This window comes from Scyliorhinus torazame, chromosome 7 (assembly GCF_047496885.1).
Source record: "Scyliorhinus torazame isolate Kashiwa2021f chromosome 7, sScyTor2.1, whole genome shotgun sequence".
Classification (NCBI taxonomy): Eukaryota; Metazoa; Chordata; class Chondrichthyes; order Carcharhiniformes; family Scyliorhinidae; genus Scyliorhinus; species Scyliorhinus torazame.
In genome coordinates, this window is record NC_092713.1 from 142,212,759 (window position 1) to 142,240,667 (window position 27,909).

Consider the following 27,909-nt stretch of genomic DNA (forward strand, 5'->3'; position numbering starts at 1 on the left):
GGGTTTATCTATGGGAGGTACTGGAACGGTTCGGATTTGGGCGGGGCTTTATTGACTGGGTCAGCTTGCTGTATCGGGCTCCTGTGGCAAATGTACGGATGAATAGGACAACATCAGACTATTTTAGACTGCACCTGGGGACGAGACAGGGATGCCCCCTCTCCCCATTGTTGTTCGCGCTAGCTATAGAGTCGTTGGCAATTTCTCTGAGAGCCTCAAGGGGCTGGTTCAGGGGGGGGGGGGGGGGGGGGGGGGGGGGGGAGGTGGAGCGTGGAGCACAGAGTCTCGCTCTATGCAGAGACCTGCTTCTTTATGTATTGGACCTATTAGAGGGGATGGAAGAAATCATGAAGATTCGACGGGAATTTGGCTGGTTTTCAGGGTATAAGCTAAATATGGGGAAAAGTGAGATGTTTGCGGTCCAGGCGAGGGGACAGGAGAGGCGATTGGGGTAGCTGCCGTTTAGATTAGTAGGGGGAAGCTTTTGGTACCTAGGCATTCAAGTGACGCGGGAATGGGACCGGCTGCATGAATTACATCTGGCCGGCTAGTAGACCAAATGAAGGATGATTTTCAGAGATGGGACGCGTTCCCATTGTCATTGGCTGGGAGGGTGCAGACGATGAAGATGACGGTCCTCCCCAGATTCCTGTTTGTATTTCAATGTCTCCCCATCTTTATTCCGCGGTCCTTTTTTAAATGGGTCAACAAAGTGATCACTGGCTTTGTTTGGGCAGACAAGACCCCGCCGGTAAGGAAGGTAATGCTTGAGTGGAGTCGGGGAGAGGGCGGGCTGGCTCTGCCAAATTTTAGTAACTATCACTGTGTGGCGAATATAGCCATGATCAGGAAGTGGGTAGTGGGGGAGGGGTCAGCATGGGAGAGTATGGAGGCGGCTTCATGCAAGGTCACCAGTTTGGGGGCGTTGGTAACTGCACCTCTGCCGTTCCTGCCGGCATGGTACTCCACCAGACCCGTGGTGGTGGTGGGCCTGAGAGTCTGGGGGTAATGGAGGAGACGTGGGAGCAGAGGGAGCATCGGTCTGGTCCCCAATCTGTAATAATCACCGGTTTGCCCCGGGAAGTATGGATGGGGGTTTCGGATATGGCGGAGAGCAGAGATTGAGAGGATGGGGGTATGTTTATAGAGGGGTGCTTTCCGAGTATGAGGACGCTGGAGGAGAAGTTTGGGTTGGCGAGGGGAAACAAATTTGGGTATCTGCAGGTGCGGGACTTCCTACGTAAACAGGTGTCAACCTTCCCACTCCTGCTGCTAAGGATGATTCAGGACAGGGTAGTTTCCAGAGGGTGGGTAGGAGAAGGAAATGTCTCGGACGTTTACAAGGAACTTATGGGGTCAGAGGAGACGCAGACCGAGGAGCTGAAGCGCAAGTGGGAGGAGAAGCTGGGAGGAGAGATAGAGGATGGCCTATGGGCGGACGCGTTGAGAAGAGTCAATGCGTCCGCAACATGTGCCAGGCTCAGTCTGATACAATTTAAGGTCGTTTACTGGGCTCACATGACAGTGGACCGGATGAGCAGATTCTTTGGGATGGAAGACGTGTGCAAAATGTGCGGGAGGACCAGAAAAACATGTCCACATGATGTTCTGGGTATGTCCAAAGCTTAGGGGATTTTGGCAGGGGTTTGCAGATCTCATTTCCACGGGGTTAAAAACAAGGGAGGCGCTGAGTCCAGAGGTGGCGTTTTCCGGGGTGTCGGAAGACCCGGGAATCCAGGAGGAGAAAGAGGCAGACGTTCTGGCCTTTGCTTCCCTGGTAGCCCGGAGACGGATACTATTAGCTTGGAGGGACTCAAAGGCCCCGAAGTCGGAGACCTGGCTAACGGACATGGCTAGCTTTCTCTGTTTGGAGAAAATCAAGTTTGCCTTGAGAAGGTCACTGTTAGGGTTCGCCCGGAGGTGGCAACCGTTCGTCCACTTCTTCGCGGAAAATTAATCGTCAGCAGAATCGTCAGCAGTAGTTTAGCTTAGAGTAGGGTATTAATAAAGGTGGGACCTGTAAGGGAAGGTGACGGCTTTTGCACTATGTTTATAGTTTCATGTACATTGTTTATTGTGTTGTTATTATAATACCATAAAATACCTCAAGAAAATGTTTATTAAAAAAAAAGTTTGCAGACAGCCTGGAGTGCATTGGAATAGTCCAGCCTGGAGGTAACACGTTTACAGGTGAGCTGAGGCAGAGGTGGAGTCAGGTAATATCATGCATGTGCAAATAGGCAGTCTTAGCCATGGTTGATGAAAGCTCATCTGAGGGTCATTATAGCACGAAGACTGTGAATCACCTGCTCAGCGTCAGACAATCAACAGGATAGCTATGTTAGAAATTGTTAAGAGAGGTTTGCCCTTTCACTGAACTCCAAAAATGGACAGAATCATAGAATCCCTACAATGCAGAAGGAGGCCATTCGGCCCATTGAGCCTGATGATTGGCTGTTTAATCGCTGATAGTTGTGTGAGCACGAGTAAACTTTAGTTAGTCTAGAATGAAAAGCCGTTTCTTATCATTTTGGATAGCTTTGACATTGTGCACAATATATGTTCTGCAAGTCAGCCATCATGATATTATGGCTTTGGAAGATGGTGATTAAGGTATTGGAGCTGTGTGCAAGACCCTATGGGATATAGGGATTGAAACATGAGTCTTGTTGGGCTAATATGGATGGTAAATTTGAAAAAAATAGCATTATATTTTTTGATCCATGGAAGAAAATATATAGCTGTCTGGAAATTTGTCATGCTTATTGTGCCTTGTGCTTCAGTTTTTAAGTCTAGCTATTGTCTATCCTGATTGTCATCTCAATGTTGTGGGACTGCCGATTGATTGATATGTGCCATACAGGACAGCCTGCAATTAAATATCTATTATTAAAAAATTGAACAGTTTAAAAAAAAAAAAAATGTAAACTGCCAATTAAGGGAAGACTGTCTGCAATCAATTGCAACCCTTTCATTTCAAGATGTCTACTTCTATATAAACTAAGAGCGGCTTTTATTTACTGGTCAATTTTCCCTTCCTGTCCTGAAGCATGGCCTCCTTACTGGGATATGCTCCCATGGTATCCTACTAAACTGGCCCATTTTGACTGTTTGACCCTGGATCATGAGTACTTACTTGCAGGTCATTTGACTGTGAAGGACGTCACAAGTGAAGCCTGGTTATTTACTTGTCTAATGTCCATGCATGCTTGTCATCAACAAGGACAATAATATGCCCACTTCAAACAATCAATCATGATGCCAAGATTGGGGGTGGGAAGGGGCTGTCCAGACTAATGTTGAGAAATAAGTAAAAATTACCTTTTTAAACAGCAGGGCACTTAGGTGAGTGGCCAAGATCCCTAATTTAAGATGCATGAGAGTTACAAAGTTAGAGAGGAGTCACTGTGAATCAAATAGCCATGATTAAGATGAAGCCAAGCTTGGGTATTATAAGCGCGTAGGATATAAGAAGTGGGGGATGGGACAGTTTACGAGCTCTAAAGCTGCACGTCAGGTGTAATATGTAATTTAGCTGAAGTGTGGGCTTCACTTCTTGTTGAACAGAAATTGGCGAGCCATCAGAGGGAAACATTGCTGAATTACAAGAGTTCCTGTACACCCCTTGCTTGATTCTACAACACTGGGGTTTGTAAGCAATGTTAGTTCCTAAGTTCTAACATTAATATTTCTGGTACTGAGATTAAGAGGTGGAAGATGTAAAATACACCAAATTTAGCACTGGCATAGAACCAAGTATGAGTTACTTTCTTCAAGTTATAACTAATGCTGTATGAGGCAACCTATTTCTTCCACAGCTGTTTGTCCAGAGCAAAATGTTTGACTGTATTTCAGCACTCTCCAAATTTGATGTTTATACAGGTATGGTGTCTCAACTCTAGCTGTCCAAAAATCAGAATTGTCTGAAAACTGGATCGCTTTGGAATGTGTCATGCATCAATTTTAATTGAGTAAAATTTCAGAAAAATAACTTAGCTGGACAATTGAGCTCAGTGCTTTGGCACTGTGTGGCACTGTACATAGAACATAGAACGATACAGCGCAGTACAGGCCCTTCGGCCCACGATCTTGCACCGAAACAAAAGCCATCTAACCTACACTATGCCATTATCATCCATATGCTTATCCAATAAACTTTTAAATGCCCTCAATGTTGGTGAGTTCACTACTGTTGCAGGTAGGGCATTCCACGGCCTCACCACTCTTTGCGTAAAGAACCTACCTCTGACCTCTGTCCTATATCTATTACCCCTCAGTTTAAAGCTATGTCCCCTCGTGCCAGCCATTTCCATCCGCGGGAGAAGGCTCTCACTGTCCACCCTATCTAACCCCCTGATCATTTTGTATGCCTCTATTAAGTCTCCTCTTAACCTTCTTCTCTCCAACGAAAACAACCTCAAGTCCATCAGCCTGTCCTCATAAGATTTTCCCTCCATACCAGGCAACATCCTGGTAAATCTCCTCTGCACCCGCTCCAAAGCCTCCACGTCCTTCCTATAATGCGGTGACCAGAACTGTACGCAATACTCCAAATGCGGCACTACCAGAGTTTTGTACAGCTGCAACATGACCTCCTGACTCCGGAACTCAATCCCTCTACCAATAAAGGCCAACACTCCATAGGCCTTCTTCACAACCCAATCAACCTGGGTGGCAACTTTCAGGGATCTATGTACATGGACACCTAGATCCCTCTGCTCATCCACACTTCCAAGAACTTTACCATTGGCCAAATATTCCGCATTCCTGTTATTCCTTCCAAAGTGACTCACCTCACACTTCTCTACATTAAACTCCATTTGCCACCTCTCAGCCCAGCTCTGCAGCTTATCTATGTCCCTCTGTAACCTGCTACATCCTTCCACACTGTCGACAACACCACCGACTTTAGTGTCGTCTGCAAATTTACTCACCCACCTTCTGCGCCTTCCTCTAGGTCATTGATAAAAATGACAAACAGCAACGGCCCCAGAACAGATCCTTGTGGTACGCCACTTGTAACTGAACTCCATTCTGAACATTTCCCATCAACCACCACCCTCTGTCTTCTTTCAGCTAGCCAATTTCTGATCCACATCTCTAAATCACCCTCAATCCCCAGCCTCCGTATTTTCTGCAATAGCCTACCATGGGGAACCTTATCAAACGCTTTACTGAAATCCATATACACCACATCAACTGCTCTACCCTCGTCTACCTGTTCAGTCACCTTCTCAAAGAACTCAATAAGGTTTGTGAGGCATGACCTACCCTTCACAAAGCCATGCTGACTATCCCTGATCATATTATTCCTATCTAGATGATTATAAATCTTGTCTCTTATAATCCCCTCCAAGACTTTACCCACTACAGACGTGAGCCTCACCGGTCTATAGTTGCCGGGGTTGTCTCTGCTCCCCTTTTTGAACAAAGGGACCACATTTGCTATCCTCCAGTCCTCTGGCACTATTCCTGTAGCCAATGATGACATAAAAGTCAAAGCCAAAGGTCCAGCAATCACTTCCCTGGCCTCCCAGAGAATCCTAGGATAAATCCCATCAGGCCCCGGGGACTTATCTATTTTCAGCCTGTCCAGAATTGCCAACACCTCTTCCCTACGTACCTCAATGCCATCTATTCTCATAGCCTGGGTCTCAGCATTCTCCTCCACAACATTATCTTTTTCCTGAGTGAATAGAACATAGATAGAACATAGAACAATACAGCGCAGTACAGGCCCTTCAGCCCACGATGTTGCACCGAAACAAAAGCCATCTAACCTACACTATGCCATTATCATCCATATGTTTATCCAATAAACTTTTAAATGCCCTCAATGTTGGCGAGTTCACTACTGTAGCAGGTAGGGCATTCCACGGCCTCACTACTCTTTGCGTAAAGAACCTACCTCTGACCTCTGTCCTATATCTATTACCCCTCAGTTTAAAGTTATGTCCCCTCGTGCCAGCCATATCCATCCGCGGGAGAAGGCTCTCACTGTCCACCCTATCCAACCCCCTGATCATTTTGTATGCCTCTATTAAGTCTCCTCTTAACCTTCTTCTCTCCAACGAAAACAACCTCAAGTCCGTCAGCCTTTCCTCATAAGATTTTCCCTCCATACCAGGCAACATCCTGGTAAATCTCCTCTGCACCCGCTCCAAAGCCTCCACGTCCTTCCTATAATGCGGTGACCAGAACTGTACGCAATACTCCAAATGCGGCCGGACCAGAGTTCTGTACAGCTGCAACATGACCTACTGACGAAAAATATTCATTTAGTATCTCGCCTATCTCTTCAGACTCCACACACAACTTCCCATCCCTGTCCTTGACTGGTCCTACTCTTACCCTAGTCATTCGCTTATTCCTGACATACCTATAGAAGAAAGCTTTTGGGTTTTCCTTGATCCTACCTGCCAAATACTTCTCATGTCCCCTCCTTGCTCGTCTTAGCTCTCTCTTTAGATCCTTCCTCGCTACCTTGTAACTATCCATCGCCCCAACTGAAACTTCACACCTCATCTTCACATAGGCCTCCTTCTTCCTCTTAACAAGAGATTCCACTTCTTTGGTAAACCACGGTTCCCTCGCTCTACGCCTTCCTCCCTGCCTGACCGGTACGTACTTATCAAGAACACGCAGTAGCTGATCCTTGAACAAGCTCCACTTATCCAGTGTGCCCAACACTTGCAGCCTACTTCTCCAACTTATCCCCCCCCAAGTCACGTCTAATGGCATCATAATTGCCCTTCCCCCAGCTATAACTCTTGCCCTGCGGTGTATACTTATCCCTTTCCATCACTAACGTAAACGTCACCGAATTGTGGTCACTGTCCCCAAAGTGCTCTCCTACCTGTAATTGTTATCTACTTTGTCGTTTCCACACTGGTATAGTCCCACTCTCTAAATCATCCTTAACCCACTCAACCTGGCTTTGCCCTGAACAGTGCACAGTCCAAACCACCCAACCTGAAATCTGGCAAGATTTAAAACCCGACACCGCCTCGGTCCCAAGGTTGCCGGCTTTGAGATACTGTACCTCTACCTGCAGTAGTCATGCCATAGATTATCATAGAATTTACAGTGCAGAAGATGTATTGGCTCATGAAAAGGCATTTTTACATGAATCTGTTAGCCTTACTCAGTCTCATATCAGGAGGAACAGTGGCCTGTCTTCAGTTTACCTCCCATCTTTTGATCTGTTCTGTTTACCTTGGATGGTCTTATACCTCTGCCAGTTCCCAGGGGAGGTCAGTCTCTGAGTGGGGATCATTAAACACAGAAGGCCAATGCACCTCTCTTTAATCTCTAAGATTCCTTGCCTTCTGCTAGTTATTCTAACCAATATTTTTGCCGTTTTACCAAATGTGATAAGCAATTGATGTGTCACTGTGTCATGAGAAATAAACAGCTGGCACATCCTAATATGGTACATGCTGTTCAAAATGCCCAAACTCAATTGCTGCTCTGTGCTGAGGTAGTTTTTGTCAGTGGTTTGCAGAAGGGAGAGAATACAATTGGTCTCCGTGCTCTTGGGCTAGCAGGACAAAACAATGTAACTATTCATCAACAAATTTGTCAACTTGGGATGAAACCCAGAGCTGGCCTTGTCCATATGGGTTGAGTACCACACCAGGTGGTCACACACTAAGCTACAGGGGGATCCCAAAGGATATCCTCTATCCCCCCTTTCTAACCAATCCTCCTTTATCTGTTTTATTCAATTGAAACACAATCCTATTTACACAAAAGTGATTAGACTTCTAAAGTGTCCCAATAAATCCAACTGAAATTTGAATGTGTGGATTATATTTAATGGGCTGAGCATTTAAATAACAGAGTTTGGTTAGGATGGCTCACGACTGGGCATCCAAACAAGCTTTGAAGGAGTAATTGAAACACTGCACAACATCCTATTTGGCAGAACATAGGTAATCTTCCTCACAGAGACTATAATAGGTTGGCTCATGTGGGAAATATGCCACAAAGGAAAATTGAAGCTAAGCCCCATTATTGGAGTAGAGTAAAGCTCTCTGTGTAAGGATGCATTTACACAACAATTGATGAGGTTAAGCGATTTCTACACTCTAACTTTGCTATAGTTTGCACCTTACAGCTCATTGTTGCATGAAATGCATAGTGTTCCATTTTGAAGTACTATTATCCCTCACTTTGTGAGCAGTATATCTACAAAACTATTCCAGAGAATTCTAGGATTTTATCTTTATCCTCGCATTAGGAACTGTATTCAAAGCATGTAAGTAGGAAATCCATGCTGGCCACAATTGCTCGTTTATTTGGATCACCCATACTCATTGAAGTTATTACCATCAAGAATTCTTGGATAGAAATCTGAGCACCAGGCACACTAATGGTTTTGGGTGTAGAAAAAAAAGAAGCACTTGCATTTATATAGCGCGATTCACAACTACTGGAAATTGCAAACGTACTTTTGAATAGTAGTCACTGTTGCAATGTAGGAAACACAGTCGGCAGTTTGCACACAACAGTCTCCCATAACCAGCAACATGAAAAGTGTACAGAGGCGGATTTACAATGAAACATACCGTGCCTAGGCACAAGGCTCCAGACACGCAGGGGGTTGGGGGGAGGTATCGGCAGAGCCAGTAAGTTGACAGTTAGCGGGGTATTCAATCGGAGGTTGCTTACTCTGATTGGCTCAATCAGCAGCAAATGCAGAACAAAATCAGACTCTGATTGGATGAGCCCCAAAGGATGGGAAAAGCAATCGTTGGCAGCGGGCGCGCGCAGGAGACCAAGAGGCGACGTAGAGGCGTGGTGGCTGGCCACGACGAGGGAATCTGCTGAGGCAGGTTACCTTGAAGATCCCAGGTGAGTGAGAATGGGAGAGTGTGAGTAGTGGGGGGGAGACTGTGAGGGAATGGGGGTGGGGAGGGCAGGGGGAAGAGTGTGTGAGAGGGTTGAGTTGCAGACTTGCAGGGAGGGAATGGGGGTGGGCCGGATTGCATGGAGGGAAACCTTGTGATGGGGTTGTTGGGGGTCCATGGAGAGGGAGAGTTTGTGAGGGGGGAATGGGCAGGGGAAAGGTCGAGTGAGCTTTGTTTGTCATCCATGAGCAGAATCACAGCTTCATAGTTAAAAAATGGGTCCCAATTTTGCAGTGCTTGAACCTAAGTAAAACATGGGATTGACTGTGCAAATGCTTGCTCTTTCAGACACTTATATTAGCTGTCTAAAATCAAGATCATTTTTTAGCAATGTGAAGCAATGCAATCAATCTGGCAATCAAAAACGCAGAAAACTGAATGTGAGGCAAGAGCATGAGGCGTCAAAAAGACAGTATGTGATTTTAATTTTTAAAAAGTTCTAAGCACTGAACAGTGCACATTCACCTTCATCGAATAGTATGGGTGAATTATCTGATGACCTAGACTTGCCAATTTCCGGAGATACCACATTGCCTCAAAAAGTTGAACAAGAAGTGGACTCTGAAATGACAACACAACTATATGATATTGCTGATTCTGTTGAAGTGAGGGAAGAGACCTACCCTGAAGACATTGCCATGGCCTCTGAATCGGTAACATTTCTCCACTGGTTGGAGCTATACCTAGCACAAAGGATGGTTGTTGGAGGCCAGCCATCTTGGCCTCAGGACATCGCTGCAGGAGTTCCTCAGGGTGTAGTGTCCTTGGCTCAACTATCTTCAGATGCTTCAGCAAGAACTTTTCCTCCATCATAAGATCAGAAGTGATCTGATGATTGCACAGTGTTCAGTACCCATCACATTTTCTCAGATATTGCAGCATTCCGTGTCCACATGCAGCAAGGCCTGGATGACATTTGGACTTGGGATGATAATTGGTTGTTAACATTTCGACTATATAAGTGCCAGGCTAAGACCACATCCAACAATCTAACTATCTCCCTTTGACATTCAACGACATTGCCATCGCTGAATCACTTGTTATTAACACCCTGGAGGTTACCATTGCCCAGAAACTCAATTGGACCATCCATATAAATACTGGCTGCAAGAGTAGGTCAGAAAGGAGTTCTGAGGGAAATAACTCACCTCCTAACTCCATAGCCCTGTCAATCTATAAAGCACAAATTGGTTGTATTGAAATATTCTTCAGTTGCTTCTATTAATTCAAATCCAACAAATACTCAAGAAACTTGACATTATCCAAGCTTGGAAGATGAGTACCCCAAACACCATCTTAAAAATGTATTCCCTTCAATGGCAGCAATTTGTACCATTTGATTTAATGTAACAACTCTCCAGGCCTCCTTCACCAACGCCACTCAACCCCACCAAGAAGGACAAGGGATCAGATGCATGGAACCACATGCAAGTTCCCCTCCATTATGCACACCATCCTGACTCGAAACTATATTGCATGCACCTTCACTGTTGCTGGGTCATTGGGTCTGGAGCTCCCTTCCAAAGAGCATTGTAGGTGTAGTTACTCCACATAGACTGCAACAGTTCAGGAAGGCAGCTCGCCTCTACCTTCTCCAGGACAATTCGAGATGGATAACAAATGTTAACTTTTCTAATAACATTCGAATCCCTTTATTATTTTTTTAAATGGCCTAATAATCTGTTCCATGATTGAGGGATAGAAATTGACCAGGATCAATTAGGATGGGGGCCTGGGTAGGATGCTCTTTCGGAGGCCGGTGCAGACTCGATGGACCAAATGGCCTCCTTCTGCACTGTAGGTATTCTCTGATTTCCAGGTGCAAATAGACAGAAAATTACAAGCTGCAGTGTTTTTTATGGGTCGCATGGTGGCACAGCAGTTAGCTCTGCCAGGGACCCTTGTTCAATCCCGACCTTCATTGACTGTGGGATTTTCATGTTCTCCCTGTGCCTGCATTGGTGTCCTCTGCGTGCTGCGGTTTCCTCCGACAGTCCAAAGATGTGGAAGTTAGACAGATTGGCCATACTAAATTGTCCCTGTGTGTCCAAAAGTTAAGAGGGGTTATGGAGTTGCAGGGGAATGGGCCTAGGTAAGGTACAGACTCGATGGGCAGAATGGTTTCCTTCTGCACTGTAGGGATTCTATAATTCTATTCTATGAGGACCCAGGGTAACTCCTCAACTCTTTGAAATAGTACCATGGCAACTTTAACATCTTCCTTAGATAATAGATGGGGCCTCCAACAGTGCAGCTTCAATTCTGCATCATATCAGCGATAATTTTTTTTTGCACTGTTGTCCTGGAGTGGGACCCACAATCTTCTGACTTAGAGATGAAAATACAACCGAATATTTCCCCTGGTTGGGGAGTCTTGAACCAAGGGACACAATTTCAAAATAAACGGGGAGCCAATTAGGACTGAGATGATGAGGAATCCTTTAGTCTGAAGGTTGTGAACCTTTGGAATTTTCTACCCCAGATACTGTGGAAGTTAAGTCATTGAATATGTTTAGAGCAGAGATTGGCAAATTCTGAATATCAATGGCAGGGATTTGGGGATTGTGGAGGTGGGGGGGAAAGGCAGTAAAGTGGATGATCAGCCTTGATCATACTGAATGGCAGAGCAGGTTCGACGGGCTGAATGACCTACTCTCCTAACCAACTGAACCACCGCTCTTATACCATTTGCTCTGCTACGAAGTCATACTGATCAAATGGTCTTGGAGGCAATTTCTAATCTGCACCCAGCTAACTGATCTCATTTGAACAGCAGGTGGAAAGTTACAATGGCCACAGCATCTTGGAGTAGACAGGGTAAAATAATTCCAGTGCTCTGATTTCTTATTGTTACACAGTGAAACCACTTCATCCCATCTGCCCACATGGTAAAGTAAGCTTGTGATTCTCTGTTTAGGCTTTAACTTGAAAAATAGTCGCTTGGAAGATTACAAACCCCTTTGGAAATTATTTATATCAGCCACATTCTCTCTCTCCAACCCCCCCCCCCCCCCCCCCCCCCCCACCCCCCCCTCCAAAAGTAGGTTGGCGAGGGCAACTAAGACAAAATACAAACTTGCTGTCACTGCCTTTACTGGAAGAGCATTCTAGAAGTCGCAGTAGTGTCAGATGCAGTGTGACTCACTGTGTGTCTGATGTTGCGGTTTTGTTTTGGCAGCACTGCCTTTAATCAATGTTACAGCTAGAAAGCCTTGGATGAGGGAACAGAAACACATTACATTACATTTCAATTCACCTTCATTATGACACTTAACCACAGAGCATCTTCAGGGCGATGCTGCGGTAAGGTACTTGAAGCGTCATCATAAAAGAATTACACAGTCTGCAACTTTGCTCAGCATACTTCAGCTTTGTTTTGTTTTCCACTCCCTGTAAGTAGCCCAATCCAATAACATTTCAGTAATGATCTCAGACTAATCCACAGCCAGAACCCAAAAGAAAGTAACCCTCCTTCATGCAGGATAGGGTGCAGAAATTAAAGAAAAACAACAGCATGCAAAATGTTTTTGGGGTATCCCAAGGGCAATACAAATGCAAGAGAGCACCATCACCTGCCACCTCTTCAGTGCATTTTCGGTTATGTCGCCCTGTTGGTCTGGTTGGTCACGTAGCTCTCCCACTTATTGGAAGTGCACACATATGTGAAAGAAAAGCGTGGAGCAGCTGAATACTTGGATAATTCACTTATCTCTGTAACATCCTCAACATGACAATCCTCAGAGACCTCTGCATTCCTCCAACTCTGGCCTCTTGTGCCTTTCCCACTTCCTTTGCACGACCATTGACAACAGTGCCTTCGGCAGCCCCTACTAAAGCCTCATTTGCTATCTGGCTCTAACTCCGCCTTTGTGAGGCTGCTTAGAACTTACTGCTCTGAAGCGTTTATTGACTTACCTAATACATGTATCCCCTGCTCAAAGTATGTTGTAATAATCTGTTTTTGTTTCAGCTCGATTGTAAATAACTTATTGGAATAGTGGTGCCTCCATTTTTGTATTAGTGTGGTTACTGCACATGTTCTGTCTTTTTTAAACTCAACACCACTTCACTCACCATCTCGCCTGACCCCTTCAATCACTTCCACTTGTTGCTAACTTCTCCCCACCCTCCTGCACACCACTTTGCTCTTCCAACTCTCCCGCTGACTGCCCTTTTCCCAGGAAAGGGAAGAGAATGGAAGGATTGTAAATGCTTAGTGAAAAGCAGGCAGCAGTGAGGAGGAGAGAGTGAGAGGACAGGGCAGCGGCAAGGGGGCGAGGTGGGAAGGGTTGAGCTGATGGTAAGTTAGAAACTGTTAAGAGTCAGAAGAAAGAAGATTTGGGGGCTAGTTAGCTTCAAGGAAACTGTAAAAAAAATTGCATGTCAACAATGTAACACAGCCTTTGTTGCATGTTTTCTTCTGGGAAAGTGATTTTTGTTTTGCAAGTTTTCATCGAGCACAACATTTTTGGAACACAATTAGGAGTGCTAAACGAGGGATAACTATGTTCTTCTTTATCCATTTCATAGAATCATAGAATTTACAGTGCAGAAGGAGGCCATTTGCCCATCGAGTCTGCACCGGCCCTTGGAAAGAGCACCACACCTCCACACGTAGCCCAGTAACCACACTTAACCTCTTTTTGGACCTTAAGGGCAATTTAGCATGGCCAATCCACCTAACCTGCACATCTTTAAACTGTGGGAGAAAACTGGAGCATCTGAAGGAAACCCGTGCATACATGGGGAGAACGTGCAGACTTAGCACAGGCTGCGACCCATCTCGCCTGACCCAAGGACCCAGGTCCTTGGTGCTGTGATGAAACTGTGCTAACCACTGTGCTACCGTCCACCTCAAAACTTGTGTGAAGTGCCTTGAGATTTTACTACACTAATGGCACAATATAAATGAAAGTTGTTGTTGCAATTTTCTAACAATAAGCACCCCTCTTCAGGTTGATGGGCTATTTTATTTTTTTTATTGATCATTAAGATGAGGAATGTTGGCAGTGAAAAGTTTATTACTTTCAGGACACAGAGTCAGCGCCAAATATTCCAAAGCCAGGTCAGACACAGTGCAATGCAGAGTGAATTTCCCCCATTACTCTCCCAAACATATGGTCAGTTCAGCCTGAGAAAAAGCATTCTTTACTGTTACATTTTTCATACCATTCATCCTGAGATTCATCTAAGTGACGTTTCCTATTGGTAGGAGAAATTATCGCTCAATGTACTGTTTTCATTGTTCCAGAATTTTCGAATGCAAAATCGCAAAATTCAAACTGAAAAATGCAACAATTGTGAAGATCGTCATGCTGTGCTGAATTGCTTACCTGATCAATGTTTGGTTGTTTAGCACTGTGGGCCTGCGCCATTAGGAACTGGATCCCCACTGCTCACACATTCATACATTTTCTTTATAGGCAACAGGGGGAGTTTCATTCTTAATTTGAAGCCAGATTCCAAAAACATAAAGCCAATGGCTTAACACTGGCCACCTGACAGTTCTTCCTAACATTAACTTTGCATCGGGTTCACATCATAAATGTTGTGTTGTTCACCCTGGGGTAACACGGACTGCAACACTGTCTTCCGTCAGTTAACTTTGTGAACATTGGATTGAATTTGCTGAAACTTGTCGTGTTATTCACCCTTGGGTAACACGGACTGCAACACATTGCAGTTAAATGATCAAGCATACACCAAACGTAGGTGTTGGTTCAATAAGATTTATTGAACTTCAGTAACGAAGCACACAGCTGCCTGTGGGTTGACTCTCTACTACTCTAAGTAAACTAACATTAACTATTAACTATCTAGACCAGGCTAGCTCTGATCCACGTGTAGAAGGTGTTGAATGATTTGTACACCCAGACTGTCACTACAGTTGTCACCAGTGGAAAGAGGCAGAGTGCTGATGCCTCGTGTGTTTTATAGTTGGAAGGCCCCTTCTGGTGTTCTATCTGGTGATTGGCCGTGTTCTGTTCTATATGTTGATTGGCTCACCTGGGTGTCTGTCACTACCTGCTTTTACTTCATGATGTGCATGGGTGCATATTATGACAATAAACTCATGCTATATCTCAATTATTATCTCTACATGAATGTTCATTACATGATCCCTTGTTTTGCCATTTTTCTGATGATGTACAGTGATACTTCTCTCTTCTAATTGCAGGATAGTGAAGGACAGACGGCATTACATTATGGTAAGCCTGTTAGCTTGACATTTTAATTTATTTTACATTGTAAAAATCTTTTCAGATTTTGAAATGGAGGATGGACCACATCAACTGCAGCTTCACCTCTTAAATGTCTCCATGTAATCATTTTATATAGCATGATGATAGTTAAACTATGAAGTAAGCATGACATTGATATTTCCACATAACTCCACTTTGTATTGCATGTTGCTATCTCCTTAGGGTAGCCAACCTACCAATCGTATTGTGCCCATATAACAAGCAGATTTCTTTCCCGTTGTGTTTTGCTGATGAATCCGTGATTTTTCCCATGTGCCCTCAAAGAGTATAAATACACGAGTTCTACTACATTATGTTGATAAATCATAATCAAACATAATTATACTTTGAGAGTAAGCGATGTCCACAGTGACTGTGAGCCGACATGCATTGAAAGCTTAAGGCCCTGTATTGTCTGGTTACATCCCTGAGATGGATTCATATATACAGGGATTAACTGCACCATCTTACTTAATTTTGCTTGAACTTAAAAGTGCCCAAAGTCAGTATGGTACAGCCCAGCGTTAAAATGATTAGAGCTTTCCTCCCACAAGTCCTGAAACACGTACTTGTTAGGTGAATTGGACATTCTGAATTCTCACTCAGTGTACCCAAACAGCTGCCGGAGTGTGGTGACTAGAGGATTTACACAGTAACTTCATTGCTGTGTTCATGTAAGTCTACTTGTGACACTAATAAAGATTCTTCTCATTATTATAATCCACTAGGGTATAGCTTCTCCCTCTTTCCAAAATGTAAATCATGCATAGATTTGGGAAGATCTAATCTTGCCACTGGGACTTCCACAACTTTTTTGTCCACCAGTGGGAATGACTGCTCTCTTGGTACAAGTTAATTCTGTGTTTTGTAGTGAAGATCACTAGCAGTGTCAGGGACAGGTGGATTGTATACTCGTCTTTTCAACCTCTGCCCCTTATTCCTGAATTCTGGTCTTGCATTTGCCCAAAGCCCTCAGAAAAAGATTGCATGTCAGCAGTTTAAAGGCACAGTGCCTTCCCAAAGTCTGTCGCCATTACGAAACTTATTCAAAGCATTTCTGCAGGTAGATGGGTTAGCTCCTCTTTAAATGTATTAAAAAAATAATGAGTAGGGAGGTGGGAGTAAAGGAGAGAATCTTAAATACCATACGGGATAGATTTCAGTAGCATTAAAAACTGGAAAACCTCACTTGAGTACCACTTAGTGTTGTTTTGAGAATAGAGGAAAAATTTCAAAACCACGTGGTTGGGATCTTGAGAAATAGAAGTTAACTATGAGAACACATACCTGACTCCCAGTGGTTTAATTATACAATGTAATTGACAAATTTTCCTTGACACCCCTTTATATTCCAGTGAATACCTATGGCTTCAGACGTAAGCTGAACGTCACAAATAGAAACTTTTCCTCTCTTTTACTCTTTGTTTCCCTCTCCAGCAACTTGCTTTCTCAGTTGTCTCCATCCCGTTCTCTGAATTAATTGAGAATTTTTCTCAATTTTCTTGGGATTGAGTCATTTACCTGAAGAAGATATTTCTTTTCTGTTTCAAAAAAAATAATCATTTGTATATTCGAATTTCTAGGACGTCTAGAATAAAGGCCGCGATCTTCCGGTCCCATTCGCAGCAGTTACAAATCCTGTTTTGGCCGCTAATTCTCGCAAAAGGGCCATTACTGGTTTTGCACTGAGGAGATCTCAGAAAGAATCTCCCCTGCCAGCAACATAATCAGGTTCATGCCCAGTGAAGGCATGAATCTGATTACTATCAACTTGCATGGATTTAAATATGTCTAACGCCGTATGTTACGGAGACTTCCCCACCAGTGGCATGACACCACTCCGGCGGGAATCACTACTGCTGTCCAGATGACCACGCTGGGGGCACAGAGGCCAGTGTAGCCCCCGGGTGACCAGGGGCATGCCTGTTTTTTTTAATGGATTGGCAACTTTATTAAAATAGAGACCAATGGAACATTACACAAATGCTTTAAATATGTTTGTTATTCATTACATACAGTGCTTTTTCATCCCTAAGATGTAATTAAGTAAATAGCAGTCATCCAAACTTCTCTTACTCAAGGAGGAAACCAACTGGAGTAAAGGTGAACTTAAGCCAGAGGAAGGATTAAGGGAAGAATTATGATAAATTATACATATTATTTTGCCTGGTGAACTCTACTGGGATGTTTGACCCTTTAACAGTCCCTCTTGGGAGCCATTTCCTCCATTTCACTGAATTGCAGCTGAGTTTGACAGCAGTCCTTAAAACTAACAGTTCGACTTATATGTAACGTTAAACACCTTGTATGGAGACAGGATGTAGCTGGAGCTGTTAACTGTTGAAGATTCAGCACAAGACAAGGGACAGGCCACTGAGGGGCATTCAGTGTGTCACTGAATGTGGTTTCAAATATGCACTTAAGAACATAAGAAATAGGAGCAGGAGTAGGCCATCTGGCCCCTCGAGCCTGCTCCACCATTCAGTGAGATCATGGCTGATCTTTTGTGGACTCAGTTCCACTTTCCGGCCCGAACACCATAACCCTTAATCCCTTTATTCTTCAAAAAACTATCTATCTTTATCTTAAAAACATTTAATGAAGGAGCCTCTACTGCTTCACTGGGCAAGGAATTCCATAGATTCACAACCCTTTGGGTGAAGAAGTTCCTCCTAAACTCAGCCTCAAAATAAGGGGAAGTAGATTTAGGACTATGCCCCCTAGTTCTGCTTTCACCAGCCAGTGGAAACAACCTGCCCGCATCTATCCTATCTATTCCCTTCATAATTTTATATGTTTCTATAAGATCCCCCCTCATCCTTCTAAATTCCAACGAGTACAGTCCCAGTCTACTCAACCTCTCCTCGTAATCCAACCCCTTCAGCTCTGGGATTAACCTAGTGAATCTCCTCTGCATACCCTCCAGCGCCAGTACGTCCTTTCTCAAGTAAGGAGACCAAAACTGAACACAATACTCCAGGTGTGGCCTCACTAGCACCTTATACAATTGCAGCATAACCTCCCTAGTCTTAAACCCCATCCCTCTAGATGTTTCAGTTTGTAGAAGCCAAATGGTTATTTAAAGCCCATGGGGGCATTTGCCTGTATATTAATTTTTATGTACATTTTGGTATGTATGATAAATATCAAATACATCGTTGCTGCTTAACTTTATAAAGGGTAACTGTATAAGAAAGAAAGACTTGCATTTATGTTGCGTTTTTCACCGCCTCAGGCCATCTTTAAGTGCAAATATTACACCCTTGTTCAAAAAAGGGTGTAGGGTTAAGACCAGCAACTACAAGCCAGTAGGTTTAACCTTGGTGGTGGGAAGCTTTTAGAAATGCTAATTTGCGACTAACAAGTCACTTGTAAATGCAGATTAACGGCCTGAGACGACATCCAAAATGGCGCCAAAGATGGCAGCGCCCATGGGGCGCACATGGCGGGCGGCATCAAAGATGGCGGCGCTCATGGGCCGCACGTGGCTTGCGGTGAAGAAGATGGTGGCGCCCACGGGCCGTATGTGGCTTGCGAAGGGGAAAATGGCGGCGCCCCTGGGTCGCACGTGGTGGGTGTAGGAACACCGGGCCTGGAAACAGCGTTGACTTACTGGGCCTGGCAAACAGAAGGGAAGTGTCCTTTCTTCCCACACCTGTTGCAGTCGTGCTCCGCGACGGGCAGCGCTGCCTGGGGTGTTTGTTTTGCCCGTAAAAATAACACTTGTGGGCCCCCCAGAGTTGGCTGGCTGGTGCGCGGTGCAGGCTTGTGGTGAGCTGGTGTTGGCAGCTGGTGGGGCCCATGAGTGTGCGCGCAGTCGGGGGCGTAGGACTGAACGTTACGGGAGGCCACTTCTAACGAATTAGCGAGCTGCCTAGTTCCCACAAGATCGAGCGTACCCCCTTCCAGTAGCCACTGGCAGACGTACGCAGACTTCATGTCCATGACGTAAGCGTCTCTAATTAAAAGTTCTGTGTCCAGGACTGCCGAAACTGCCTGGCAGTCACAGTTCCTACCTAGGGTGTGCAGGGCACGCCAGAAATCATCCAGAGACTCCCTGGGGAGTTGCTGTCTCGTGGCCAGGAGGTGCCTGGCGTATACTTGATTTACTGGTCGAACGTAATGTCCCTTCAGGAGCTCCATCGCTTCGGAGTAGGTGGGCGCATCCCGGATGAGGGGAAAAATGTCAGTGCTCACCGGCGAATCGATGACTTGGAGCTTCTGCGAGTCCGAGGGTTTTTCAGTGGCTGTCCTGAGGTAGCTTTCGAAGCAGGCTAGCCAGTGGTCAAAGACAGACGTCGCGTTGGCTGCTTGAGGGCTCAGCTGCAGGCGATCAGGCTTGATGCGGAGATCCTTCGTTTAAAAAATCTTCCTCAATAAATTGATGCGCTATCAATTACCACAAAGACGAGAATAGTGGAACAATCGAGGCTTTATTGAGGGAGATGTTGTGCCTCCTGTAGCTGGAACCAGAATGGCTGCAGCACGGAAGAGCACACACACACGCTGCCTACTGGGTGGAGCCAGCAGGCAGGGATTTACCCTTGTGCCTCTAATATATGGGCAATGCCGTAATACATACAATATACTACTAATGGTGACTACCACATTAAGGAAAACCAGCACAGGTTTGTTTCGGGAAAATCATACTTGACTAACTTCTTTAAGTTGTTTGATGAGGTAGCAGAAAAGATGGATGGGGGTAATGTAGTTGATCTGGTGTACATGGACAAGGCATTTGATAAGGTGTCACATAACAGACATGTGAGCAAAGTTAGAGCTCATGGAATAAAAGGCACAGAAGGAGCAATGATACAAAATTGGCTGAATGATAGGAAACAGACTGTTGAGAACAGTGTATATTGGTCTGGGGGAAGTTATTCAGTGAAGTTCTTCAGGATCGGTAAGTGGGACCACTGCTTTCCTTGATATATATACACCAATGACCTTGGAATGGTGGGGTAAAGGGAACAATGCCAAAATTTGTAGGTGACACAAACTTTGAAGTACAGCAAAGGTGATAGACTTGAAGAGGACATGGAGCAGTAGAAAATATTTGTTTTTTCAGATTGGGGGGAGGTTTATTGTGGGACCCCTCATGGGTCAGTGTTAGGACCTCAGCTTTAGTTGGTATATGTTAGTGACCTAGACTTTGGTGTACAGGACACCATTTCAAAAGTTGTGGATGACATAAAATTTGTAAGTATGGTGATCAGTGAGGAGGATGGTGTTAAATTACCAAAGGACATCACCTCGTGAAATGGCTGGACAAGCAACAATACAGAGAATTGTGAAGTGAGTATTTTTGTGTGGAAGAACAGGTGGGGGAGGTAATATAAAATAAAAGGTGCAATTCTAAAGGGGGCGCAACAACAGAGGAACCTAGGAGTATAAGTACACAAATAATTGAAGATAGCAGGGTAGGTTGCGAGAATGGCGAATAAAGCATTCAGGATTCAGGATGGGGCAGCACGGTAGCATTGTGGATAGCACAATTGCTTCACAGCTCCAGGGTCCCACGTTTGATTCCGGCTTGGGTCACTGTCTGTGCGGAGTCTGCACATCCTCCCCGTGTGTGCGTGGGTTTCCTCCGGGTGCTCCGGTTTCCTCCCACAGTCCAAAGATGTGCAGGTCAGGTGGATTGGCCATGATAAATTGCCCTTAAGTGTCCAAAATTGCCTTTAGTGTTGGGTGGGGTTACTGGGTTATGGGGATAGGGTGGAGGTGTTGACCTTGGGTAGGGTGCTCTTTCCAAGAGCCGGTGCAGACTCGATGGGCCGAATGGCCTCCTTCTGCACTGTAAATTATATGAAAATATGATCCAGGCTTTATAATTAGAGGCATAGAATACAAAAGCAAGGATGTTGTGATATACCTTTACAAAACACTGCTTGATTCTCAACTGGAATATTGAATCCACTTCTGGGCACCAAACTTTAGGACGAATGTGAAGACATTAGAGAGGATGCAGAAAAAATTCATGAAATTGGTTCCTGGGAGGTAATTGGTTGGACAGATTGAAGAAGCTGGGACTGTTCTTCTTCTTGGAAAAGAGACGGCTGAGAGGAGATTTGGTACGGTTTTAAAACCATAATGGACGTGAGCAGGAGATTCAGGGAGAGATGGTGTAGTAGTGGTGATGACACGAGACTAGTAATCCAGAGGCTGAGATTAATTCTCGCAGGTCACCAGGTTCAAATCCCAAAATGGAATATAAAGCTCAGTAATGGTGACCATGAAACCATTATCAATTGTCATAAAAACCCATCTGATTCACTAATGCCCTTAGGGGACAAAATCTTCTGTCCTTATTCGGTTTGACCTACATGTGACTCCAGACCCACAGCAATGTGGTTCACTCTTAGCTGCCCTTTGAAATAACCTGGGTAAGTCGCGCAGTTCAAAGGCAAATAGGAATGGGCAACAAATTTTGGCCTTGCCAGCGAGGTCCATGTTCCATGAAAAAATACATTTTAAAAAGGCATAGATAAGGAGAAACATTTCCCATTGATGGAAAGGTCAAGAATCAGAGGACAGCGGTATAAGGTGATTGGAAGACGAGCAACAGTGACACGAGGGGAAACCTTTTTGCACTGCGAGTAGTTAAGATCTGGAATCCACTGCATGAGAACAGTGGAGTAAATTCAATCGTTGCTTTCAAAAGATAATTAGATCATTACCTGAAGAGAAAATGTTTGCAGTGCTATGGGGAAAAGGCAGAAAAATGGGACTCGGTGAATTGTTCTTGCAGACAGCCAGTACCGATGTGATGGGCTGAAAGCTGTTACAGAGTATTATTATCATGCATCTTATTTAAATTCATTGCTGATGTAAGTGCTGTGATGTCATTAGTTGTTGTTACCCATGTATATTTGTATTTGAGTGTAGTTAGTTCTAATTCTATTCTCTTACTGTTATCTTAATGTTTAGTTAGTTGCTCCCGTTAGGTCCTCCGCTTCCTGGGTATGGTAAAGTTTTTGGGAAGTTCATTCCCAACCTCGCGTCATACACCACGGCCCTCAGGCACCTGGTGAAGAAATCCACCACTTTCCAGTGGCTACCCGCGCATCAAGCAGAGTGGCTTTAGTTGAAAGCGAAGCTAACCACCGCTCCTGTTCTAACTTTTTTTGACCCAGCGAGGGAGACTGCAATCTCCACAGACGCCATAAGACCATAAGACATAGGAGCGGAAGTAAGGCCATTCGGCCCATCGAGCCCACTCCACCATTCAATCATGGCTGATTTCAACTCCATTTACCCGCTCTCTCTCCATAGCCCTGAATTCCTCGAGAAATCAAGAATTTATCAACTTCTGTCTTAAAGACACTCAACGTCCCGGCCTCCACCGCTCTCTGTGGCAATGAATTCCACAGACCCACCACTCTCTGGCTGAAGAAATTTCTCCTCATCTCTGTTCTAAAGTGACTCCCTTTTATTCTAAGGCTGTACCCCCGGGTCCTAGTCTCCCCTGCTAATGGAAACAACTTCCCGACATCCACCCTATCTATGCCATTCATTATCTTGTAATTTTCTATTAGATCTCCCCTCAACCTCCTAAACTCCAATGAATATAATCCCAGGATCCTCAGACGTTCATCGTATGTTAGGCCGACCATTCCTGGGATCATCCGTGTGAATCTCCGCTGGACACGCTCCAGTGTCAGTATGTCCTTCCTGAGGTGTGGGGCCCAAAATTGCTCACAGTATTCTAAATGGGGCCTAACTAATGCTTTATAAAGCTTCAGAAGTACATCCCTGCTTTTATATTCCAAGCCTCTTGAGATGAATGACAACATTGCATTTGCTTTCTTAATTACGGACTCAACCTGCAAGTTTAGTCCAGCCAGGACGGCATTGGGGCAGTGCTCCTCCAGAAGAACGACACCTCGCGCCAGTGGCCTACGTGTCAAGGGCCATGACCCCCACTGAACAACGATATACTCAAATAGAAAAAGAATGCCTGGGCCTTCTCATTGGCATCGTGAAATTCCACGATTATGTCTATGGTCTCCCGACCTTTACAGTAGAGACGGACCACAGACCCCTAGTGCACATGATGCACAAGGACTTAAATGACATGACGCCCAGGCTCCAACGCATTCTCCTTCGACTCCGCAGGTATGATTTTGAACTGGTTTATACACCTGGAAAGGAGCTAATCATCGTGGATGCCAGTCGTGTGCCATCACCTCGCCATGTGAGCAGGGAGACTTCATACACGACATTTATAAAAAAAAAATTTTTTTAATTTTTATTAAAGGTTTTCATAAAATATCAATAACAAAATGAGAAAGAAAAAAGAACCCAACAGGGTTAAGTACATACAAAACACAATCTAAAAAAGCAACTCCCCAAACCCCTCCCCCCCCCTGTACCTAAATAATAAATTAATATTAACACCCCGACTTAAGACAACAGGTGTATACACCCCCTCAGACCCTTCCAGTGTAAATAACATAAACAAAAATAAAGTAAACCCCACCCCCCGAGCTGCTGCTGCCATTGACCAATGTCTATCGTTCTGCCAGAAAGTCTTAAGAACGGTTGCCACCGCTTAAAGAACCCTTGTACTGAACCTCTCAAGGCGAATTTCACCCTCTCCAATTTAATGAACCCTGCCATATCGCTGATCCAGGATTCCACGCTTGGGGCCTCGTATCTTTCCACTGAAGGAGAATCCTTCGCCGGGCTACCAGGGACGCAAAGGCCAGAATTCCGGCCTCTTTCGCCTCCTGCACTCCCGGCTCCTCTGCCACCCCAAATATTGCGAGCCCCCAGCCCGGTTTGACCCTGGATCCTACCACCCTCGACACCATCCTCGCTACGCCCTTCCAAAATTCCTCCAGCGCTGGGCATGCCAAGAACATATGGGTGTGATTTGCTGGGCTCCCTGAGCATCTAACACACCTGTCCTCACCCCCAAAGAACCTGCTCATCCTTATCCCGGTAATGTGTGCCCTGTGCAGCACCTTAAACTGTATGAGGCTGAGCCTCACGCATGAAGAGGAAGAGTTCACCCTCCCTAGGGCATCTGCCCACGTCCCTTCTTCGATCTCCTCTCCCAACTCCTCCTCCCACTTACCTTTCAACTCCACCACCGAGGCCTCCTCCTCCTCCTGCATCACCTGGTAAGTTTCCGAGATCTTCCCCACTCCCCCCCACCCCCCAAGAGCAACCTGTCCTGTACTGTGTGTGGCAGTAGCCGCGGGAATTCCACCACCTGCCGCCTGGCAAACGCCCTTACCTGTAAGTACCTGAAGGTGTTCCCCGGGGGGAGCCCGTACTTCTCCTCCAGCTCACCCAAGCTCGCGAACTTCCCGTCCACAAACAGGTCCCCCAACTTTCGTATGCCTGCCCTGTGCCACCCTGAAAGCCCTCCACCTGTTCTTCCTAGGGCGAACCGGTGGTTCTCCCGTAATGGGGTCCACGCCGAGGCCCTAACTTCCCCCCTGTGCCGCCTCCACTGCCCCCAGATTTTGAGGGCCGCCACCACCACCGGGCTCGTGGTATACCTCCTTGGAGGGAGTGGCAGCGGCGCCGTTGCCAGCGCCCCCAGACCGTACCCACACAGGACGCCGTCTCCAGCCTCTTCCATGCAGCCCCCTCCCCCTCCATCACCCACTTGCGCACCATTGTCGCATTGGCGGCCCAGTAGTACCCGCAGAGGTTGGGCAGCGCCAGCCCCCCCTATCTCTACTCCACTCCAGGAACACCCTTCTCACCCTCGGAGTCCCTCGCGCCCACACAAACCCCATTATACTCCTGTTAACCCGCCTGAAAAAAGCCTTCGGGATAAACACGGGGAGGCACTGGAACAGGAACAAAAACCTTGGGAGCACCGTCATTTTGATTGACTGCACCCTACCCGCCTGGGACAGCGGCAACGCGTCCCACCTCTTGAACTCCTCCTCCATTTGCTCCACCAGCCTTGTAAAGTTAAGCCTATGCAGGGCTCCCCAGCTCCTGGCCACCTGGACCCCCAAATATCTGAAACTCCTCTCCGCCCTTTTTAGTGGGAGCTCACCAATCACCCTCTCCTGATCCCCTAGCTGAACTACGAACAGCTCGCTCTTCCCCATATTGAGCTTGTACCCCGAAAAGTCCCCGAATTCCCTAAGCATCCTCATTACCTCAGGCATTCCTCCCACCGGGTCCGCCACATACAGCAGCAGGTCGTCCGCATAAAGCGACACCCTGTGCTCCTCCCCACCCCGCACCAACCCCCTCCAGTTCCTCGACTCTCTGTGCCATAGCCAGGGGTTCAATCGCCAGTACGAAGAGCAGGGGGGACAGGGGACACCCCTGTCTCATCCCTCGGTACAACCAAAAGTACTCGGACCTCCTCCTCTTTGTGGCCACACTCGCCATCGGGACCTAATACAACAGCCTAACCCACCTGACAAATCCCTCCCCAAACCCGAACCTCTTCAGCACCTCCCACGGGTACCCCCACTCTACCCTATCGAAGGCTTTCTCAGCGTCCATCGCCACCACTATCTCCGCCTCCCCCTCCCTCGCCGGCATCATGATAACGTTCAAAAGCCTCCGCACATTCGCGTTCAACTGTCTCCCCTTCACAAACCCCGTCTGGCCTTCATGGATGATCTGCGGCACACAATCCTCAATCCTCGTGGCTAAGACCTTCGCCAGCACCTTGGCATCTACATTTAGCAAGGAAATCGGTCTGTAAGAGCCACATTGCAAGGGATCCTTGTCCCGCTTCAGGATCAAGGAGATCAGTGCCCGGGACATCGTCGGGGGTAAAGCCCCTGAAGGTCCTAACTAACAGCGAGCCTAACAGGTCCATATATTTTTTATAGAACTCGACCGGGAAACCGTCCGGCCCCGGGGGTGCCTTCCCCGCCTGCATGCTTCCTATCCCTTTGATCAGCTCCTGCAGCCCAATCGGGGCCCCCAGTCCCGCCACCAGTCCCTCTTCCACCTTTGGAAACCTCAATTGGTCCAGGAAACGTCCCATCCCTCCCTCCTCCCGTGGGGGCTTGGATCGGTACAATTCCTCGTAGAAGTCCCTGAAGACCCCATTGATGCCAACCCCACTCCGCACCACGCTCCCTCCCCTGTCCTTAACTCCCCCGATCTCCCTAGCTGCGTCCCGCTTCCGAAGCTGATGCGCCAGCATCCGGCTTGCCTTTTCCCCATACTCGTAGACCGCCCCCTGGGCCTTCCTCCACTGCACCTCCGCCTTCCTGGTGGTCACCAGGTCGAATTCGGCCTGGCGGCTGCGCCCCTTCATCAACAATCCTTCCTCAGGTTCTTCCGCATACTGCCTGTCTACCCTCACCATCTCCCCCACCAGCCTCTCCCTCCGCTCCTTGTGGGCCCTGATGGAGATCAGCTCTCCCCTCACCACCGCCTTCAGTGCCTCCCATACCATCCCCACTCAGACCTCCCCGTTGTCGTTGGTCTCCAAGTACCTCTCTATACTTCCTCGGACCCGCTCGCTCACCACCTCGTCCGCCAACAGCCCCACCTCCAAGCGCCACAGCGGGCGCTGGTCCCTCTCCTCCCTCATCTCCAAGTCCACCCAATGCAGGGCGTGGTCCGAAATGGCTATTGCCGAATACTCGGTATCCTCTACTCTCGCTATCAGCGCCCTACTCAAAATGAAAAAGTTGATTCGAGAATAAGCCTTATCGACATGTGAGAAGAATGAAAATTCCCTCGCCCCCGGCCTTGCAAATCTCCAAGGGTCCACCCCTCCCATTTGGTCCATAAACCCCCTCAACACTCTAGCTGCCGCCGGCTTCCTACCCGTCCTAGACCTGGAGCGATCCAGTGTGGGATCCAACACCGTGTTAAAGTCTCCCCCCATTATCAGGCCCCCCACTTCCAAGTCTGGGATCCGACCCAACATACGTTGCATAAAACCCGCATCGTCCCAGTTCGGAGCATACACATTGACCAGTACCACCCTCTCTCCCTGCAACTTACCACTTACCATTATGTACCTACCGCCATTATCTGCTACAATGCTCGACGCCTCGAACAACACCTTCTTTCCCACCAAGATCGCCACCCCTCGATTTTTTGCATCTAGCCCCGAGTGAAACACCTGACCTACCCACCCTTTCCTCAGTCTTACCTGGTCTGCCACCTTCAGGTGTGTCGCCTGGAGCATAACCACATCCGCCTTGAGCCCCTTCAGGTGCGTGAACACGCGGGCCCGCTTAACCGGCCCATTCAGTCCCCTTACAGTCTAGGTTATCAGCCGGATCGGGGGCTACCCGCCCCCCTCCCCCACCGACTAGCCATGACCCCTCCTCGGCCAGCCACGCGCCCGCACCCCACACCCGGCCCGTTCCCCACAGCAGCATACCCCCGTCTCGACCCACCCCACTCGCTCCAGCTCCTCCTTGATCTTAGCAGCAGCAACTCGATTTCCCCCCCCCCCTCCCCGGCTAGGACCCATCCTAACTGGTTTACTCCCCCCATTGCACTTCCGCAGTCAGTTGACCCCGGCCACTCCCGCCTCCACTTCGACTCCTCCCATTGTGTGGCACACCCTCCTCTCCCGCTCCCCATTCACAGGCTCTCCCCCCTCCGTTCTAAGTGCGGGAAACAATCCTCGCTTCCCCGCCCTGGTCCCGCCCCCCCCAGTCTTCGGTGCGGGAAAAAAATCCCGCGCTCTCCACCTACCAGGCCCCGCCACCAACCAAAACAGTGCCCAACCCGCCCCATCCACCCTCCCCAACCCGAAAGAGAAAAACACAGAGAAAAAGAAACCCAAAACAATG

At 46.8% G+C, this 27,909-nt stretch overlaps 1 protein-coding gene across 3 annotated transcripts in view; it reads left to right on the forward strand.

Moving 5' to 3' along the window:
- acbd6 (acyl-CoA binding domain containing 6) overlaps positions 1–27,909 on the forward strand; it is a 404,556-nt gene that overhangs the window by 330,131 nt on the left and 46,516 nt on the right. For 2 of the 3 annotated variants that reach the window (XR_011948241.1, XM_072511602.1), the window contains one exon: positions 15,091–15,121. The exons of the other annotated variant lie outside the window; for it this stretch is intronic. Coding sequence is in view for 1 of the 2 variants with exons in the window: in XM_072511602.1 (XP_072367703.1) it covers positions 15,091–15,121 (31 nt within the window). In the remaining variant the exon portion in view is untranslated. The remainder of the gene's footprint in view (positions 1–15,090; positions 15,122–27,909) is intronic. 3 annotated transcript variants of the gene reach the window in all.